Genomic DNA, 15,655 nt, shown 5'->3' with positions numbered 1-15,655 from the left:
CACAGTAATTTCAAAATATTAAACAAACGATGTGGATAAATAGGTGTATTTTACCAAATCATTATTTCTGTTATTTCTTTCAAATTATTATCTTTCCACATGCCCCTGATTGGGAATCAATGATCTAAATTAAGAGAAAAGGAAAAAATGCACCCCAAAACAAAAAGTAAAAAAGAAACCTAAAAACAAACATCTATATCATTGCATCACAATTTCAAATAATCACACTTAATCCTGATTTATCATTGGTCATGCCAGGTCAACTCATCTCATGAGAAAACATATCGTCAGTGAACCCAGTGTGCTGTATTGCCATCTTTTATTGCACTTTGGAAGCAGATGCTGTACAGCAGCTGTGCAGAGAAGTTATTCCTCAGTGTGACACGACCACAGCAAGACATATCCATCCAAAATTAAATCACTCCTGGTCACAACTGAATAAGGTCACAATTAGCTTCATATCAAAATAAAATCCCAAAAAATAGTCGCACAATTTTCTCGAGAAAGCTATGACAAGTATGACAAATATCTACAAGGTTAGATGAGGGAAGCGGACCGAGGATGACAGAATAACTATCAAAAATGCAGAGGACTCTTTTACATACTTGGAATTTCCTATAGTATATACAAACATACGTATAACATGACCAGTTCTCCTTTATTTTCCAACATGCAGTAAGCTATTGTGATAGTTTGTGTTCTCTTAGTGGTGTATCAACATTTTATGAATATATCTAAATCTCGGTTACTCTTTTTCGAAGTCTATCTTTTTTTCGTATCAAGAGGAGACAACAACAGGAACGGGTAAACTGTCTTCTCCCTCAGTGGCTGTCATGGCAACCTCATCATAGATCATTTAACCCACAAACGCTGCTCTGGCTTTCTCGTTATCATACACACACTCACTCACTCACTCACTCACACACACACACACACACACACACACACACACACACACACACACATTAGTGATATGATACATTTTCTAAAACTTTAAAACAGACCCCCGGTACAGTACGATACACTGATACACATAAAAAATGTACAGAGTGATTAGAAGAAAAAGCCATTCCTGTGGATCCTGTATACACAAAGTCAGTAGGCAATTTAACCCCAAGACCATTTTGGCCTTAAATGTCCATCAGTCTTTGGAAGAGGTGGTGAATATTACCGATCTGCTATATTTTCCAAGTAGTTTTCTTTTTCCACAATCGCTCTTCTTCTGAGTTTTGGTGTGTTCGCTAACTCTTTCCCATCTTGGCGATCAGCTCATCACAGATCTTTGTCAACTCCTCGATCTCTTTGTTCTGTTAAACAATGGTTGAAATAACGTTAAATACTTGTTCGCATGGATACTTTCATAGGATTTCACATCTGAACTAAGGAATTCAGACTGACCTTTTGCTCCAAAGTACGCTCCAGAGAGTCCACCTTCATCTGCTCCTTCCTCAGACTGGCCTGGTGGGCGGCCTGCTCCTGCATGGCCTTGGCACGCACATGAGCTATGTCTGCATTGGCCCTGGAAGCACACGCGTGATACAATAATGAGAATCAAGTCACCTCTCTGTAACCCCCATAAGCCCAGAAAGCATGGTTGCAAAGACAATACAAAATGAATCTTTAGAAATGTCATATAGATGGAATATAAATAATCTATAGGAACAGCTCATTACATTGGCCTACATCCAAACATATTTCAGCTGGGCAATGAGTTATTGTGTAGTAAGTACATTGTGCTGTTTTCTCTTTGGGGAAAATGCAGTCATGGTGGAATAAACTGCAGATAATGAGACTCACCTGTCAAGTTTCTCCTCTGCATGAATCTTCAGGGCTTGATAGCGCTGTTCCTCTTTGCGGACCCTTGACAAATACTCCTGAGCACATTTCTTCAGAACTTCTTCATTCTGAATGGAGTAAGAAATGTTTTAAATGGCTGCACTAAGGATTGTCATGCAAAATCTTAGATCCTTTACAAGGCCGGTTATTTTGACTGTTTTTATTGAATTTTGCATTATAACAGCAACAATGCCAGAAATAGGACAGATAGACAATTAAAATGAACACGAAATAAAAATTGACAACTACAAACAAAACTGAAAAAAGGGGTAAAAAAAAGGAAGGGATGATGGAGGGTGTGTAGGAACCTCAATCAGTCACACTGGTACATGGTAGGCTGTTAAAGTAATCCAGGAAGGGTTGCCATGTCATGTAGTATTTTGCACTAGAGCCCTGACTACGATATCTTAACTCTTCTTATTTTAAATGTACAAGGCCGCTCATGCTGAAAACACTCATTAGTTGTGAAATAGTCACCTTGCGGAAGCCCTCCAGGACATCTTTCATTTTCTCGTAACGTCGGAAGAGGTCAGCCAGAGACTTTTCCACAGAGTTGAGGTCGGACAAGGCCTGATCCTTCTCCATGATCAGCTGCTGGATGGTGTGGTGGGAGAGAGACTTCTCCTTCTGGTCATCCTCTGATGGACACACGCACACACACATACTGTAGATCAGATCATCAGTCTATGTACTGAAGAGTCTGCTCTCACTCACACTCAGACGTACAAACAAACACATTTGGACAATATAACCCTAACCCAAAAAATGAATTTGTGGGTTTGTACGACTTAACAGCATTTTATATTACATTATATGGGTATTTCTGTAGCATGCAAACAAAAGCACTTAACAATGGGACAATCAAAGAGACCTGTAAACCATAGAAACAGAGCTGGCAGCTGGTTTGCTTTGAGTGGCATCCAGACCCTTCAGTATTTAATGACAAAGCTTACGAAGTATTTCAGCCCCCTCCCAGCGCTTCCTTTTCTGTCAAAAGCTAAGATCACCAACCTGCTTAACTCACTAAGTCTGATTGAATGACTTTCGCAACCATCTACAGTACAGAAGTGCAGATGTGCGTCTTAAGGTAGGCCTATATGTACATCTAAAAGGTTTCTATAATGTTTTTAATATCAGCAACTGAAGAATTACATAAAGTAAATGCCAAAAGATTAGTTTTATCCATTCAAAAAAATACAGTGTCTCAACATACAGGATGAAACGCAACAAAATGGACAAACAAACGTCACTGGATGAGATGAAGAAAGTGAGCACATCTGCTCCCCTCTCTGACGGACGGGTGGAGAGATGTAAGCTGACACAAACAAGTGAAGGACACTTCCGCGTTACTCACCTGGCATGCCTGTCAGGGTTATCAAATAGTAAGGGGAGCAAAGATGGGAGCAGAACAGAAAAGAAGGGACTGTGTTAAGTCAAGCTGGGAGGGCAAGACACGTGAGAGAGCCAAGTGTTAGACACGAGCAGAGAAAGATTGTTGCTTTTTGTGACAGTGCTTTAATGAGAGTAAGAAATGAAATTAGACAGCAGCGAAAAATCATATCTTCAGGTGGCAAAGAAGATGTAGGTGAGAGCAGAAATAATGTCAAGTGAATTTAAAATTGAATGAGCCCAGAGAAGCTGGACACGCGTGGGCAAATGGTGAGCGCCTCCCCCTCCAATGACGTCAGGATTCACTTCATATCAATCAAACATGAAAGCAAGCACATAGCTAGCGCTAGCTGGTGTCAGAGGATAAAAAGACTACTGAATTCTGAAATCAGTGGCAATGGAGTAGGGCACACAAATACAGTATATTTTGCTCAGTTTGCAAATAAACAAGTGCAGCCAAAAGTATTGGCAGAGGTTGGGGATCAAAAGTAATTGGGTTGAAATAAAATGCACGCGTGCTGAAAAGACAGAGGGTCCAATAACCTCGGACCAATGCTCGTGTTTTGGGAGAAACTGAAAAAACATTTAACTCACCTATCATCTGTGCAATGGTCCTCTCATACTCAGCAACAATCCTCCTAAGAATGAGAAATTGTAGATCATCAGTGTACGGATGGGGGTTATATCAGTATGACAATTTGTCTCCACCAATGAAAATAGAGGTTTTGTATACATGCCTGTTTGTTTGTTATCAAGATGTTTAAATAAAAAACATAGCTGTAACTGGGTGGATATTAGTCAGACAGCTGTGGATCTGGCCCTTCTGATTTGTGCTTTCAGTCATAACTTTGATACTGCGTTTATGCTGCTGGGAACATCTGATAAGTCCAAGTTGAGTGAAAAATGTGCTATTTTGAGATATTTTCTTAGAATTTAGGTAAACGACAAACACACAGAAACTGTTACCCAGCCTACAACATAGGATAAGGGATAAATAGGGTTAGAGAGTTTTAAAACCACCCTTAGCTTTTTATCTCTTATTTATCTGCACTGTGTCCAGTTTCCATCTGAGTCTTGTTGCTAGAAGTTCCCCCACACTCCAAGCCAAAGAGCACCAGGGCCCAATAGGAAGCCTTGTTTTGGGAAAAGCAGGATGCAAGAGGTAAGAGGATTGATTAGCCATGCCTCCCCCTTAGCCTCTTAGCCCCTCCTTATCCTGAGGCCAATCAGTCAAATGAACTAAGCTCTGTCTTATCCACACTAACTGAGCTGTGGCCAGCTGGACCCACACCCACCACCTGCTGACAGAGAACAAGGTCTCAGTACTGTGTATCTCTATCTCCTTGAACCCACATTTGTTGGACATAGATTGTTCATCTGTAGACATAAATATGAGTGTAGTTAATCCCAGTTTTGAGATGTTGTCAGACAGTTGGTGGTGTTTAATCGAAATGCCCTTAATACATTTTTTCCCATGGATAATTTACATATCTCATATCAAACGCATCTAATCCTCTATTCTCCACCACTAACACTGATGCTGATAGTAAGACTCAGATGGACTTCTTTAACTGGCTCTCCACTCTGCAGTTAACCATGGCTTTGTTTTACACTTAAAGCGAGATTAAACCAATTGACAGGTTACACGGTGATGGGTGGGGTCTGAAAATAAGACATTAAGCATGGTGACACCATACCATTTAACAGAAACACGGGGAGGTGTTATATCCATGCTGTAGTGTAAGGATGGGATGTCACTGGGATGTAAGCAATGACAACACAAGGTGCAACTTCTTACCTCATCTCCCCCACTTCCTGTCGGCTATCTTCATACTTCCTCTGCCACTCCAGCACTTCTTTCTCCTTGGTCACGATCTGATTAGGGTGACGAAACCGTTAAGTGTGAGATGTTGAATTGAAGTATTGACAGTATATGACTTATAGCATAAAAAGAAACGTTTTTGGGGGGCACCTCCTCTCGTGCAATGCCCAGCGAGTGGTCCAGTTCTCTGGGCAGGTGGGGACTCTCCCCTTCGATGTAGCTGGTGGTGGTCCTGGCGTACAGAGAGTTCATGGACACGCCACTTTCTACTGGAGATGACACGTCTCTGTGCTGCTTCCAGGAAACAGAGGAGAGGCGGGAGAGGAAAGGAAACATAACCAGTTACAAACCAGACTGAGCTACAGATGGGACATCCTCACCCTCGGGCCCACACACATTCCTGAACCAAACCACAATGCAGCATCAAACTACATCAAAATGTACCACACAGCAATATCAATATGTTAATGAGGCAGGCTGGTGATGTTCCTGAAGACTTGGTCAGCTGCCACATGATTGGATGAAACAGTCTTCATTGCCACAGTATTAGCCAAGTGATTTGGCTGATGCTGCCCCCAGCTGAGCGGTCATGATCACCTGCTCATCGCAGTAGCTTGAATGTGATTGGGTCCAGACAAGGCACACAGGAAGGAGAGCAGCAGTTGATACAGCAAGGGCTGCATCATATACGGGAGAGGGAGGATAGGGTAGCGGACAGGGCAGCATGGGGAATAGATGTTAGTCTGATGTTTACGCATATTACAACATAGTGGTCTTACCTGTTGTGGCTAGAATCATACTTGTAACCTGTTACAGCATTTGCCCAATTATTTTACAATTACAAAGAGTATTATGTGGTGTGAACCAGGAAATGTACAGAATGTAAAGGCGTTTTTCCATTACATGGTACCTGCTCGACTCGCCTCGACTCGGCACACTGTGCGTCCGTTTTCCATTGCAGATTTTAGTACCGCCTCAGTGTGGCTGGTCGTCACCGGCCGGCTCGACGCACACACCAGCGCACAAGTATAAACATCAGGCCACTTGAGCTTGTTTTACAGTTCTGTGGAGGCTCCACGCAGAGCTTTCGGCGTAGCCTATATGTAATATGTGGCCTGATGTATACATCTGTCACCTGGTGTGTGCGTCGAGCCAGCATGTGTGTGTGTACGTAGGATGCGGCGAAAGCTCTGCCTTGACTGGAGCCTCCGCAGAACTGAAACAAGTGGCGCCGCAGTAAACTGCCGTGACCTAACACGACACACACACAGAACGTTGAAGGTGTGTTGTTGTGGCCAGAAGACACATTTTGTTTCAGAAGAAGCTGGAGGCAGCAAAAAAAAAAAAAACACAGCTGGCTAAACTGTTTAAAAATAGTGGGTTTGTTCAGGACACCCCCCTCTGTCGCTTTCACGTCACCTTTTCGGCTCGCCTCAGCTCACTTGGAACCTCGACTGAAGAGGTACTAAAAAAAGTACCTGTTAGCAGTTACCAGGTACTTTTTTTCGTAATGGAAAACCAAAAAAGGCGAGTAGAGTCGAGGCGAGTCGAGCTGGTACCATGTAATGGAAAAGCGCCATATCATTAAAAATACTTATGATATAGTGTTGATGTGTACTGAGAGACACTACAAACCAAAGTATATTGTGCATGTGTTCATGTGACCATTGCAACCTATGACAATACTCCAACAAACCCAACAAACATCACATCAAAATGCAAAAACAATCCTCATTCTAGTACTATTTTTGGTCCCCTCAAACTCTGCTCTGAAAGGGATTTAGTCATCCTTGGGAGAGCCAGATTTCGGGAGGATTTGATGAAATGGTGGGGGCTTACAGGGGACAAGGAGACTGAGATCCACTAATAGGCAGAAAAGAGAGTGAAGTGTTTGGTCTGGCTGGAGCAGTAATTCCATTTTTCCACTGAAGGTAAAGACCAGTCAAATCAGGTACTGATTGAGATTATCCTCCCACTTAGTGAGGTTTAAACAAAAAATTTAAGAAAAGCAGTCCAAACCTGTCCTGTGGTGGTCTGACTCATGACACAGTAACTTCTCTGTCTTACGGAGACAATCCCAAAAAAAATCCCCATGAAAAGCCAGTAGCATAAATTGGAATGAAGTATAATAAAATGCTATGCTGAATAAATGTGTGTCCTTATAAGTATATGCTTGCTGCTGCTTTAGGGGGCTAGGGGCAAAAATGAGCTGGAAGCCCCTATTGACATTCAATTCAATTGTATTTTATTTATAGTGGCAAATCACAACAGGAGTTATCTCAGGACACTTTACAGATAGAGTAGGTCTAGACCACACTCTATAATTTACAAAGACCCAACAATTTCCCACGAGCATGCATTCCCCCAATCCATTTTTGCCCTGAAACCAACCACCAATTATTAATTGTGCTTTGGCGGTGCATATTATCAAACACATTTGTAATGTACGAAATTACCACAAAGTAAGTGCCACACAAACAAACTGGGGCCTTTGTGGCCCCTGAGAGTCTTAGGCCCTGGGACAGTCACCCGCTTTGCCCTGCTGGTAATTCATTCTTGTACAAAAAGCACCTTTACCAGATGATCCTGGATCACATCATACGGTGATCATACGTCAAGTAAACTGCAAACATTTTAGCGTCTCTTTCAGGATTGCTATAGGCATAAATCACACACTGTCGACTTGAGGAAAAACTACTTAATGTGGACAAAAAAGGGACAACTGAAGACACCAGTTGAAGCCACAAGACACACACACTACGTCAAACACAAAAGCCACCCAGTAGTAGATGTCTAAAGACTACAAGAGAGATACTAGATGTCACTGCCAAAAACACAACTCGGACTAATTTGCTCACAGGGCCAAAGTACAGCTATGGTCGGCTAAAACGTAGGGAGACCTTAAAAAAAGTCTTAGACTTCTGGGGTTTACAGGAGTTAGAGTATACAGTGCAGTCTGTAGGTATTTAGACAATTGTTTTGGCTCTGTTCTGCAGCACTAGGAGAGTAAAGTGCTGAGCTTTAATTGGATGGCATTTCCATCCACATTGGGTAAACAGCGTAGGAATTATAGCCCTTATTTGCTGCACTATCCAAAATTGGAGGTACTATGTATTAAAGGGCTGTGATTCCTTCACTCGTAAACAATGTAGATGTGAATGCCTTCATTTACCTTCAATCTCACAGTTACTTCAAATCCATAGTACTGCTGCACTGAGCTAAAAACAATGAAAAATGTGTTTAGGACCAAATACCTGGACTGCACTGTAGTCGGATTAAGACGAGGACAGATCACAGGGGTATAATGTTACTCTTACTTTGAGTAAGGGTGACCCGTTGATATTCCACCGCCGAGTGCTGGGTTTCTTGAGTCGAGACTGTAAAATGTGTGGGACAACAGTATGAGACATGGAGGGAAAGAGGACCGGGAAGCACCTGCCCTGCTCCAACTCTTATGAGAGTTTTTCCACTGACAATAAAATGTAGATTCACCACTGATCATCGAGCCGAGTGAAAAATCGCACTATTTTTATATGCGGTTTATTTGCTCTTTCAGCACAAGCCGTCAACCAGCAAAATTCCCAAGTTCTACCTAAAATTCCAGCCAAACTGAAGACTAATAACCTACCTGATGTACCTGTTTGTTATTTCTGTTAGTCTATGACAAGGACCAAATCACAAAACAAGAATGGGACTGGGATTTGGGGTAATGATAGCAAAGCATCAACAAATACATCTAGGAGAGTTATATCCATGTAACTCCTCTGCTGCTGATATTAAGTCTAATGTGATACATTCCCAGTCACATTCATGCTCATGTAAGCCCTTCATGAACAGGCAACATGCATGTTGCCCAACATGCATAATAAAGGCGAGGGACTAAGAGGGTACAGCACTCTGTCACTGAGGAGACAACCTGGAAGAGCTTGCTGCTAGTCAGGGTGGGAGCTGGACGCTTTAAGCCATGTTAGATATTTCATATGTGGAGACTGAAGAGGACTGCGGATGTAGTGGTGCAGCCACCAATGTTGATAAGGCCATGAGTTCACAGTAACACTCAGAATGGTGTGTTAGGGGGAGGGATAGGCAGGCTGAGACACATGCACGCACACTACAGCTATTTTACACACACAAACCTGCTTTTCCAAAATCACTCATTCATGATGCATCTTTCTTCTTTCCTCTCACACACACTAGGGTTGCACGATATGCACAAAATGTGATAATGCGATATTCATTATGAATGTTGCGATATCGATATTAATTTCGATATTTCTTTAACATATGGTGACTGTGACCCGAGACCGGATAAGCGGACGAAGATGGATGGATGGATGGTGTCCTTGAGTGCCGAGAAAGGCGCCTTTAAATAAAATGCATTATTATCATTATTATATGTAAAATTACAAAAGTTATGGGAAAACGCATCAAAATGGATTCATAACAAATAAAACAAGTTTTCTTACAACACAAGGTTTTATTTCAACTGACAGTCATATTGGACTGGTAAAACATGAATAAATAAATAAAGAGCATGTCTACAGAACAGGACATATTAGAAACAATAAAAGTAAATATAAAAAAATATTGCATACTTATTGCGACACTTTCGATATAATATTGCGCAATGTGATATCGCGATAACGATATCCAGTCGATATATCATGCACCCCTAACACACACACACACACACACACACACACACACACACACACACACACACACACACACACACACACACACACACACACAACTCAGCGCAGTACCTGGGGGTTTACAGTGGAGAGGGAGGGGCACTGAGAGATGTTTTTGGCTACCTGCAGAGCCTCTATCCTCAGGGCAGCAAGCACCAGCTCCTCCTGGGCCGCACACATGGGGGGTGTTGGGGGATTGATGAATTTCAGGGGTGAGGGAGGGGGTTTGCGGCCCAAGGATGAGAGCGCAAAGGGAAAACATTTAGAAACTTGAGTTGAGAGCACACACTTGCTGCTGTCTATCAATCTACAGTATTTCACACAGTAGAAGCTACTGCAAAAACTGCAACTGAGGTGGTGGAGGAGATGGTGAAAAACGGGAAAATGAAAAAGGCAGGATGTAGGTAACACAATAGGATTAACATAAAAACACACACAGTCACACGGGTCACAATTCGGCCACCAGAGGCAAGGCCTGTAAGGTTTATCAAGAGGGGTCATGTTTGGTCTGTCAACACACCTGTAGTTTTTGGGCGAATGCGGTGGGGTTGGTCTCAGCCAGGTCAGGCTCCAGGTAGTGCAGGAGGTCGTCACACTCAGACAGCCTGTCTAAAAGGGGCATGGCCAAGACTGGAGCAGGGGCCTCCACGGGGCCCTGGCTAGGGGGCTACAGGGATACCAGGAGGAGTAGGCAGAGGGCAGGGAGGAGGGCAGGGGTCAGCATGGCAAAGCAAGCGCTGAGTGTTTGAGTGGCTGCATTGGGAGCTGAGTCACTGAGTTTAAAGCTGGGAAGCTAGTGTGGGAGCATGTGTTATCAGTGACGGCCTACAATAAAGCATGAGCAGTGTGGCACTCTCCCCCTTGTGACTAAACAATGACATGGTGTAAATGTGACAAAATCAAAACTGACAGATTCTCCTTACATGATGGTGACTGACAAGACACAGAAATAAGAGTGATTTTTTTTTCTATAACTGCTCAGTTTGAATCTTTACAAAAAGGCTTTCGGCTCACCTGCTCATCCCTCTCTGTGCTCTGTGTTCGGCTGAGTGCCTCGCTTTCTCTCTTCCTGCCCTTGTCCCCAGCAGAGCCCTCAGGACCAGGCCGAGAGCTCAGCACGGGTGTCTTTATACCTGCTGTTATCTGGGCCTCCATCTCCTCAAAGCTCCTGCACACAGTGAGAGAGTGGGACATGGCATGTAATGTACTATATATGATGGATGACATGGTTACCGAAAAACGTTGCAGGAGCAGCTGGTCTGCATGCATTATGCAATCCAAATCATTATGGTTTATGATTAGCTAACTAGATATACCAGTAAAGCACTACAAATTGCAATGTGATACCTACAGTATACAGTGAAACACTGCAAAGTAACTACATAAATTACAGACAAAACATATAGTAAAGTAGTAGTAGAATGTGTCGTACCCTGTGCAGGGGGAGCTGGGCTCAGATCCATGTGCACACATATTCTTGGTTAAGTTGTCAGATACTGAATCCAACTTCAGGTACAAAGATGGCTTCTTCACAGACACTGGCTACAAGACACACAAAAGAAGAAGAAAAAATACACTTTCTAAGTCTGAATTCTAATTTCAAATAACATATATAAAAAGGTACCAGCATAGATTAGTTTAGTTTAGTTTATTATAGGATCCCCATTAGCTGTGCCCTTAAGCACAGCTACTCTCCCTGGGGTCCACAGCAAACATTTGATCAATTCTTAAAATAACATCAAATACTCACAGTTCACCATTCACAATTCTTTAAATAACATCAAATACTCACAGGCGAAGCAGGGCCAAGCTTCTCCATGTACTCAATTTCATAGTCTTGCACTGACACAGAAAGACAAAACAAAACTTTAGACGCAGAAGAAGAAATGGAGAGACATTTCTAGCCAGTGCTGAGCTCTGGACTGATGGGATCAGAAGCTGAGGCAGGGCTGTCTGTTCGTTATTTCATCTCTGACCCAGATGGGTTGAGCCACACAGCCTCTGGGAAGAGGAGGTTCTTCTGGAGGTCAGAGGGCAATTGAGAACTGGGCCAGCAGGCTTACTTCACTGCCACAACAAAAATCAATGCCGTCGCTGGATGAATGAAGAGTAATGTGGCTGGTTACTGTACATGACAGTTAATCCAAACATAAGCTTTGAATTTCCTTTGGGCACCGCCTGTCTGCGCTATGCTTTGATCTCTATCAGCATTTATTTGGACAAAGGTGGCTGGAGGTAGGAATCCAAGAGAGTCAGACAGCTAAAGCCTCACCTGGATGAGGAAGACTGTTCTCATTAACAAAGGAAGTGAGGTCGCATGGCTGAGGGAAGTCTTGCTGGTCAGAGTTTAAATCTGGATCCATGTCAGGCAGGGCTGCCCACTTGTGACTGGTGGAGGAGGCCAGCTTCTCCTCGTCTGTGGCGTGGTCGTCCTGTGGGTGGAGGGAGGGAGCTTCATCTGCCGGCGTAAGATCCTGCAACACAGAGGGGGTGGTAGTGACAGAGTTAGAGAGTCAGAGGGAAAAATACAGGCAGACAACAGTGAGAGAGCCAAGTGTACAGAGAGATGTACAGATATGGAGAATTAGGTACGCACCTGGGAGGGGTCAGACATTGGAGATTTCTTTGGCGACCTCTTCACTCTGAAAGTATTACTGTGAAAAAGAAAAACGATCGATCATCAAGACCCAGAGTCATTCATGGCCTTCAGTATAACTCTTATTTAGATCCAACAGTCACTGTCACAGACCAAGCATTGTGTATTTGCTACATATCTCTGTGTATAGATTCACAAATGCTAAAATGTAAACATTTGCATAGAGCAGCATTACCATATGTGTAACAGTACCACTTACTGTAGTCTATGTGTGGCTGAAATGAACAGAACAGGGAAATGTTTGTGAAGAGAGTTGAATCTATAGTTAGTAACTGCACAGTGAAGAGCAGTTGTAAATGAATGGTTTACTTTTCACACAAAACCACAAATAACACAGATCCTAGACCGGAATGTATTTGGTAATGTAGCAGGTTAGTTAGGACATTGATGCAAACATAATCTATTACTGTAAAATAACTGTAAGTGGAAGAATTTTACTTTTGTTAGCACAGTTTTTAATTTATAGATCCCATAAAACACTGATTCTTAGAGAGTTTGTAAAGGGCTTTATATATATCTATAAAGTATAATCTTTATATATATATAAATTTAGTATAATAATTATATAATTTCAGCTTTTTCAACAATAGCCAACTATGAACACAAGAGGGAGCACAAGCACCTCCTTTGTTACACACTTGCAGATTGGACACAGTGGCATGTCAAAACACATCTATAACAAAGAAAGATATGTCAGCTTCAGTAGAAAACGGAACATTATACCATACAACAGAATTTGCTCCAATATTTACACTTTTGTTTTGGAGAAAGTGCTGATAGAAAACTATTAGAATCTGTTCTAAATGTTTTAAAGAGTGAATGCTAAAGGCAACTCATTAATACATTTTCATTTGTTAAGTGTATCATTCAACAGCACCTCAATGAACACTGTTGCACTGACCTCAATTGGATGAATGTTTCAAGCCTTTCGTGTGTGTGTGTGTGTGTGTGTGTGTGTGTGTGTGTGTCCACGCGGAAACTCCTTAAAATGATGTTTCGATGTACACCTTTTACACCTATTTCAGCAATTATTAAGATAATATATCAAGTTTGGCTATACTAATTGTACTTTCATGTTTTTCAATTGGCACATTCATAGGCGGGATTGTACCTTTATAATGCAAAAGTTGCAAAATAAACCACAAAACTGAAAACAGGTATTCTTTCTAAAATGAGCAGGATGAAAAGAAAGTTGAAATAGAATTATATTTGATAGTGGGCACAAGACATTGTTATGTTTCTGTTACTAGGGAAAAGGACAACAAGGCAACATGCTGCTTTAAGAGGAACCACATGGAATGAAGGGTCAAAAAGGGATGGAGGGTTGTGTTGTCCCTGTACTTACAACAGACAACATAGAGAAGACACACCCCTGGACTTCCTGCGACATATGAGAATACACAGACACAGGTGACAGAGAGACAGACAGAAGACACTGGCATAATAGACAAGAGAACCACGTACAAACACAGACTAACCTCACCCACAGAGATGCAAACATTCCCACACATGAATACAAAGTGAGTGTGGACTCTCCCATAAATGTACGGTCCTGTGATAATAAACTGTGAACTTACGATTTGATAGGAGTTTTCTTCTTCTTGGAAGGTTTGTTCTGATTTTGGTCCTCCAGTTCTCCAATGTTGTCAGTGTCATTTTCATTGTCATAGTCATTGGATGACAGTTCAAAGGAGGCAGAGGCCTTAGGAGGGGAGTTGGCCATCTTATTGGAGGATTTGAAAGGGTCTACACTGTCGTTAAAGTTATTGGTGTCAAAGGAATAAGACGGCCTGGATAGTTTGGGGGAGTTGGAGATGCTTTTCTTAGAAGTAAATGGATTGAAGTTTGGATCATCCCACTTGTCAGGTTCAAACTTGTAAGAGACTGCAGGAGCAGGGACTTCCTCCTCGTTGCCATTGTGGGTTGCAGGAGGATCGTTGTCCAGCTGCTCCGTCCGTGCTGGAGGGGCCTTCTTCAGCCCCAGCCTGGGTTTCCTCAGAGGCATCTTACCGGGCTTCTTGCCCACTTTCTTGGTAGGGGGAGAGGCCTGGTGTGACGCCTCACTGCCCTCTTCAGAGTAGTCAAACTCCAGCCTTACTGACTGACGCTTGGGGATGATGGGTTGCTCTTCAGGGTTGGTGATTGGCTCTTCAAGAGGAGCTGGGGCGCAAGGCTCCACAGCAGAGACAGAGGGACTCTCTGGAGGGGTGGCAATGGGGGCACACACAGGACCTTTACGACCCAGAACAGGTGAATTGGCAATTTTACTACCTCCTGTCTTGAAAGGGTTGATGTTCTCAAAATTATCTGGATCCCATTTGTAGGAGGTACTAGGGGGAATGGGGGATTCGTCTAAGCCCGTTGGACTAACAGGGAGAGGAGTCTCTTCCTGGCACAAAGGTAAGGCAGGGATGACAGGGCTCTCGTCTTGGCTAGTATGATTGGTCTCCTCTGGCAGAGGAGGAGGAGTCTCCACACGGCTCTTCCTGGGCCTGCGGAGGGTTCCTCCAGGGCTCGGGGTTGCAGATCCCCCCTCTGCTTCCTCCTGAGGCTGGAGAGGGCTGGCAGTTTGAGGCTTTGCCCGCTTCTTGATCTCCGGGGAGCTGCTGGATGAGGCTGGCTTTGGACTGTCTGGGTTAGAATTCTGTCTGAGAAGAGGCTTCTTCTTCACAGACCCAGGACGGACTTTCTTGGGCCTGTGGAGCGTCCCTGGGGCACTCCCGGTCCCTACGCTGAAGGATTCCGAATGTGGACGGAAGCCCCCCACTGTTGATCCGTCCAACAGACCAGCGCTGTCTAGTTCTCCTTCCTGGAAGCTGAGTGAACGGGTCAGAGTGTGATTTGTTGAATCTCCAACAACCTCAATGTTGTATTGGCCACTGGCTGCAATGGGCTTGTTCTCATCAAAAACAATGGACGGGGAACGGCATGGTGCATCAGCTGAAGTCAATTCAGAGGCAGGGTCACTGACAGAGGTGTCTGCTACTGCAAAAGATGGAGAGTAGAGTAGATACAATCTAAATAAAATGAAATTGGGATCATTATATATTGTAACTGGTCTGTGGGTGAGACGCAGGTGTGAAAAAGGAAGCCTGCATGAAGATAAAAGTTGCAGCTGGCTTCTGACACATCCAATTTTTGAGATGAATAGGTTATAAATAATTCAATAAGAGTCTCTCAGTTGGACAGAAAGTCGTGAAAAAGAACCACATGAGACTGAACTGATTGGTCAGCCTTTCCTAGATATCCCAGAAGCCC

General features: G+C 43.1%; 1 protein-coding gene across 23 annotated transcripts in view; it reads right to left on the bottom strand.

Annotated features, from left to right (window-relative positions):
- Positions 1 to 302: 302 nt before the first annotated feature.
- Positions 303 to 15,655, bottom strand: part of tacc2 (transforming, acidic coiled-coil containing protein 2) — a 52,851-nt gene continuing 37,498 nt past the window's right edge. For 7 of the 23 annotated variants that reach the window (XM_035992565.1, XM_035992549.1, XM_035992557.1 and 4 more), the window contains 18 exons: positions 13,975 to 15,382; positions 13,743 to 13,778; positions 12,338 to 12,395; positions 12,014 to 12,215; positions 11,534 to 11,583; positions 11,174 to 11,283; positions 10,756 to 10,909; positions 10,262 to 10,408; positions 9,814 to 9,906; positions 8,365 to 8,424; positions 5,198 to 5,338; positions 5,024 to 5,100; positions 3,820 to 3,863; positions 3,191 to 3,199; positions 2,314 to 2,474; positions 1,798 to 1,904; positions 1,399 to 1,519; positions 303 to 1,307 (listed from right to left, as the gene is read on the bottom strand). In XM_035992565.1, coding sequence (XP_035848458.1) covers positions 1,242 to 1,307; positions 1,399 to 1,519; positions 1,798 to 1,904; positions 2,314 to 2,474; positions 3,191 to 3,199; positions 3,820 to 3,863; positions 5,024 to 5,100; positions 5,198 to 5,338; positions 8,365 to 8,424; positions 9,814 to 9,906; positions 10,262 to 10,408; positions 10,756 to 10,909; positions 11,174 to 11,283; positions 11,534 to 11,583; positions 12,014 to 12,215; positions 12,338 to 12,395; positions 13,743 to 13,778; positions 13,975 to 15,382 — 3,044 coding nt within the window. In that variant the 3' untranslated portion in view covers positions 303 to 1,241. Of the gene's footprint in view, positions 1,308 to 1,398; positions 1,520 to 1,797; positions 1,905 to 2,313; positions 2,475 to 3,190; positions 3,200 to 3,819; positions 3,864 to 5,023; positions 5,101 to 5,197; positions 5,339 to 8,364; positions 8,425 to 9,813; positions 9,907 to 10,261; positions 10,609 to 10,755; positions 10,910 to 11,173; positions 11,284 to 11,533; positions 11,584 to 12,013; positions 12,216 to 12,337; positions 12,396 to 13,742; positions 13,779 to 13,974; positions 15,383 to 15,655 lie in introns of those variants that run through there. The other 16 variants (XM_035992566.1, XM_035992550.1, XM_035992570.1 and 13 more) reach the window with 14 other exon arrangements.

The sequence above is a fragment of the Sander lucioperca genome, chromosome 15 (assembly GCF_008315115.2).
Source record: "Sander lucioperca isolate FBNREF2018 chromosome 15, SLUC_FBN_1.2, whole genome shotgun sequence".
Classification (NCBI taxonomy): domain Eukaryota; kingdom Metazoa; phylum Chordata; class Actinopteri; order Perciformes; family Percidae; genus Sander; species Sander lucioperca.
This window is presented reverse-complemented; position numbering and strand designations above follow the sequence as displayed.